The following is a 4460-nucleotide window of genomic DNA, read 5'->3' on the forward strand; positions in this document are numbered from 1 at the left end:
TTTTCAGTTTTGTCATCATATACATTCAATCTTTTTGTATATAACTTTTTAAAGTTTGTATAAACGTGTTAGTTTTTTGGATTTTGTATAGTATAATTTATATAATGTAATTTGTATAATATATTTTGTATAATTGTTTAAAGTTCATATGTTTATGTTTGTATCAACTCTTTATTTCGAGTTTTATTATATTTGTATAATTTCAGAGTTTATATTACTCAATTATACAAAAACACACGAAGTATACAAATGTACATGCGGATTATACATATTATTGTCCTCTCTCGCTCGCCTCTCTCCTCCCTCTCCCAATCTCTCTTGCCAGAATATGCCAATACATATGTATAATATACAATTATCTAACCGATATACGTATACAATTCACCTCTCTCCCACTCTGTGCTCTCTCTCCTCTCTCTCCCAGTCTCACTCGCCACTCTCCTCCCTATAACATGTAGCTACGAATCATAATTAGCAAACTATAGCTATAGAACGTAATTAGGTTATTTTTAGGTGGCTATATGTGAAAATTCCTCTTAATTATATTGTCTTAAGTTGTGACACTATCACTATTTTATTTATGTTGGATTTCATTTACTCCCTCTATCCCTAATTACTTGTCAGCTTTTGAATTGACACACCTATTAAGAAAACAATCATTGACATAGCGAGTTTACCATTTTACTCCTATTAATTATGAAGTGGATAAACTAAAAACTAAAAATTTTCAAGAAATTCTATCTTTTTCAAAGTAATTAATTGAAGGTATAATAGGTAAAATATATTTTATCATTTTTTGATTTGTCAAAATAGACAAGTAGTAGGGACAACTAGAAAAGGAAATTTGGACAAGTAATTAGGGACAAGGGAAGTATTTGACAAGAAGTCCACAAATGTGTATTCTTCTATTTAAAAAGCCATTTAAATTGTATATAATCTTTATACATTGCAAAGTCTTTTCATATACCTTAAAAATAGTTTTTAGACAGAGTCCCTTGAGGACACATAACCAAACTACATTAGATAAATTGAAATGAAGGGATGTCATTTTATTTTGTGTATACATCTGATTAAGGGACTGTGTTTTCACCAATAAATACACTTATCATACTATTTTTGTTAGCTGACGGTATTACTGTAATATATTTATGATGTATTGACTAAGCTAAATTAAAACCATATTCTATGATTTAAAAATTAGAGTGTACCAAGAAATTATTGCCTACAGAAAATGTTAAAAAAATCGAGCGACTAGCTAGAGGTATCATTTAGTTAGATAGCTTTATTATATTCGAACATATAAAAAAATGGACCGGTGAAGTTTAAGGTAAAAAGAAGAAAAGATAAATTATTCATAGAGCTTCCAACAGTAGTATTAGTACAGGCAGAGGCGGACTCACCCATCGTGCATTCGTTAACTTCGAAAAAAATTATGTGTATAGGTTTATCTATCTTGAGAAACTAATATAAATTAAAATATAAATAATTGTGCACCAATGAAGAGTATAGATTTGTTATACTATTGGTACAAGCTAGAAGAACCACCCATGAGACCCGGGTTTGAATCTAGCTACAATACTATTTTATTGTTTTTTATTTTTTAAATTTATCTTAGAACTCATATTTGAGCTAAGGTAATATTGGTGCATTCAAAATCTTCAAATCCTGAATTCGTCTCTGAGTACAGGAACTTGTATCAGCTAGCTAGGACAATGGATGAGACTGTTCTTCTCTCAGTAAAAAAGTTTTGAGTTTGAACCCTAATTATGAGAAAAATTCTTGATAGAGAGTGTTTCCCTCCCGAATAAGTTCTTACGTTACATAAATAAATCTAAATTAATGAGACTCCAATACAGATTTGGGATATCGAAAAAGAAAAAAAAAACTAGCTAGTATTCCTTAGTCAGCAAAGTAAGTTAGAAATAGGGTTGTCCTATTGACTTTATGTAATTCTTAATAAAAACTGAGTTTGTTGGGACTATTTAAAAGGGAGTGTCTCTATTAACATAACAACTAGTCTTTGTGAGAACAAGAAAAAGAGAAAATGGGGAGAGCACCTTGTTGTGATAAAAGTAATGTAAAGAGAGGGCCATGGTCACCAGAAGAAGATGCCAAGCTCAAACAATTCATTGAAAAATATGGAACTGCTGGAAATTGGATCTCCCTTCCTCAAAATGCTGGTAAACATATATACTCCCTCTGTCTCATTTTATGCGAGGTAGTTTGATTCGGTACGAAGTTTAAGAAAGAAAGGAAGACTTTTAAAACTTGTGGTCTAAAATAAATTATATAAATTTGTGAGGTTATAAATCATTTCATTAAAGGTAAAATAGACATTTTATAATTAAATTGTTATTTAATATAGAAATGTGTCATTCTTTTTTAGACTAACTAAAAAGAAAAGCAAGTCACATAAATTGGGACATAAGGAATATATTTTGATTAATTTTTGTGTAAATGCAAGATTCAAAATGCTATGTAAAATGTATGTTTGAAGGTGTTGTGGGGTTAATATATTTGGATCAGGACTGAAAAGATGTGGGAAGAGCTGCAGATTGAGATGGCTAAACTATTTAAGGCCTAATATTAAGCATGGAGACTTTAGTGATGATGAAGATAGAGTTATTTGCAGCTTGTATGCCAATATTGGGAGCAGGTAACAAATTTCATTACTAATATTATGTAATAATGAGTACTTGAGACTACAAAATTTGAAAAACATTAGTTGGATGATTTTGCCAATTAATTTTATGCATGCACGGATGCATCCCAGGTTTACATCTTTAATCAACTCTTTCTTTAATTTACTACTCACTCACACCTGTTATAACAAAGTTCAATCACTTCATTTTGTCCTCGTATTAAATTTATTTAATTTACATGATATTTCTCAAATTTAGAGACTCAAACTTCTTAATTTTGATCCTTTGTTCAAATATAGAATCTTCATTTTTTTAAGATTAAAGATTATATATTTACAAACAACCTAGAAAATAAAAGTCACGAAAACAAATAATTTAAAATAATTAAGGTAACTCATCTAGTTTGACTGTCGAAATCTGTATCCTACCACATGAATTGAAAAGAAAAAAAGTACTAATTAAATTGACATTAACTTTTATACACATTGGTAGTCTAAGAATCAAATCTTTGTAAAAAGTGAAATCAATATCCTAAAAATAGTTGACGATAGGGTAGTCTATATTATAATCACATATTATTTTTTCACGTCTATATAAGTTAAATTCAATTTAATTATGTTAAGGCACTTAATTATTTCTAACATGTGCAATTGTATGACAGGTGGTCAATTATAGCTGCTCAATTACCCGGAAGAACAGACAATAATATCAAGAACTACTGGAACACAAAGCTAAAGAAGAAACTCATGGGGTTAAATAATATTATTCCTTCATCAAATTATAATCAAAGATCGCCATTCTTTCCATCTCAAATAGCACCACCCCAACCCCAACCCCATATGATTTCAAGTCTTTTTAGAGACACATCAAATGCAGTAGTGTGCAATAATAAGAATATTAATTTTTCTATGGGTAGTAACCAATATTGTGATTATTTACAAAGTCAAGATAGATTGGTGAATTCCTTGAAATATTGCACATTGAAAGATAGTAATAATTTACTAATGTTTGGTGGGACAGATGTAGCAAGTTGTTCCTCATCTGATGGAAGTTGTAGCCACCAAATGAGGTATGGAAAAGAAATCAAGAAGGAAAGAGAAATAGGTAATTGTAATTTCTCTAATTATGAAGAAACTCATCAAAACTTCATTCTTGATTATGGCATTGTCAACAATATTATTAGCCAGCATGATGAAAAGCCAAATCATGTGTGTTTGGGAAGCAACACTCAAAATGAGCAACTCCGGTATGATGTTGAACAAGTTAAGCAGTTGATTGGCAGAGGCAGTGACAGTGATGGTAATAATAATAATAATAATAATAATAATAATAGTTTGTTTTTTAATGATGAAAACAAGGCAGATGAGAGGGGGATGTACTATTACCTAGGAACTCATCTAAACTGACTTCAAGTCAGGTGGGGAAAAAAACAAGGACTTTAGTTTATGGGGTTTTGTGCAGTTGTGATGTAATTGAATGGAAATAACTTATTTGATTTGCCAGTACAATGGTAAACCTTTTTCTTTTAAGATACTCCTATTTGTTTGTTTGTGCCACCCTTTTCCCTAACCCCTTCCAACTCTTTACCACTATTCATTCTGTTTTAATTTATATATTACTCTTTCTGTCTGCTCTTAATTGTTATGATATATTTTTTGAAAGTTAATTTGATTAATTTTTAAAATTAAATTAGATTAGATTAATTCGATATTTTAGACAAAAAATTTAGATATTTAAAAACTATATGAGATTTTTATAAATTTCTATTTTTTGCAAATATACATATGATGAAAAATACATCCTAAAATATACATTCAA

The 4460-nt window shown here is 29.6% G+C and overlaps 1 protein-coding gene across 1 annotated transcript; it reads left to right on the forward strand.

The window, feature by feature from the left end:
- Positions 1-2038: 2038 nt before the first annotated feature.
- LOC102595184 (transcription factor RAX2-like) lies at positions 2039-4136 on the forward strand. Its single transcript, XM_006343679.2, has 3 exons — positions 2039-2180; positions 2527-2656; positions 3304-4136. Exons 1-3 carry the CDS (start codon positions 2045-2047, stop codon positions 4046-4048), a joined length of 1011 nt encoding a protein of 336 aa, XP_006343741.1. The 5' UTR covers positions 2039-2044; the 3' UTR covers positions 4049-4136.
- Positions 4137-4460: the final 324 nt, after the last annotated feature.

This window comes from Solanum tuberosum, unplaced genomic scaffold, assembly GCF_000226075.1.
Source record: "Solanum tuberosum cultivar DM 1-3 516 R44 unplaced genomic scaffold, SolTub_3.0 scf00049, whole genome shotgun sequence".
In the NCBI taxonomy this organism is placed as follows: Eukaryota; Viridiplantae; Streptophyta; class Magnoliopsida; order Solanales; family Solanaceae; genus Solanum; species Solanum tuberosum.

Excerpts from the sequence above, each read along its gene's own strand:
- LOC102595184 (XM_006343679.2), top strand. The coding sequence starts at position 2,045 with ATGGGGAGAGCACCTTGTTGTGATAAAAGTAATGTAAAGAGAGGGCCA. Across the intron at positions 2,181-2,526 it reads CTCCCTTCCTCAAAATGCTG|GACTGAAAAGATGTGGGAAG; the intron begins GTAAACATATAT and ends TATTTGGATCAG. Across the intron at positions 2,657-3,303 it reads TATGCCAATATTGGGAGCAG|GTGGTCAATTATAGCTGCTC; the intron begins GTAACAAATTTC and ends ATTGTATGACAG.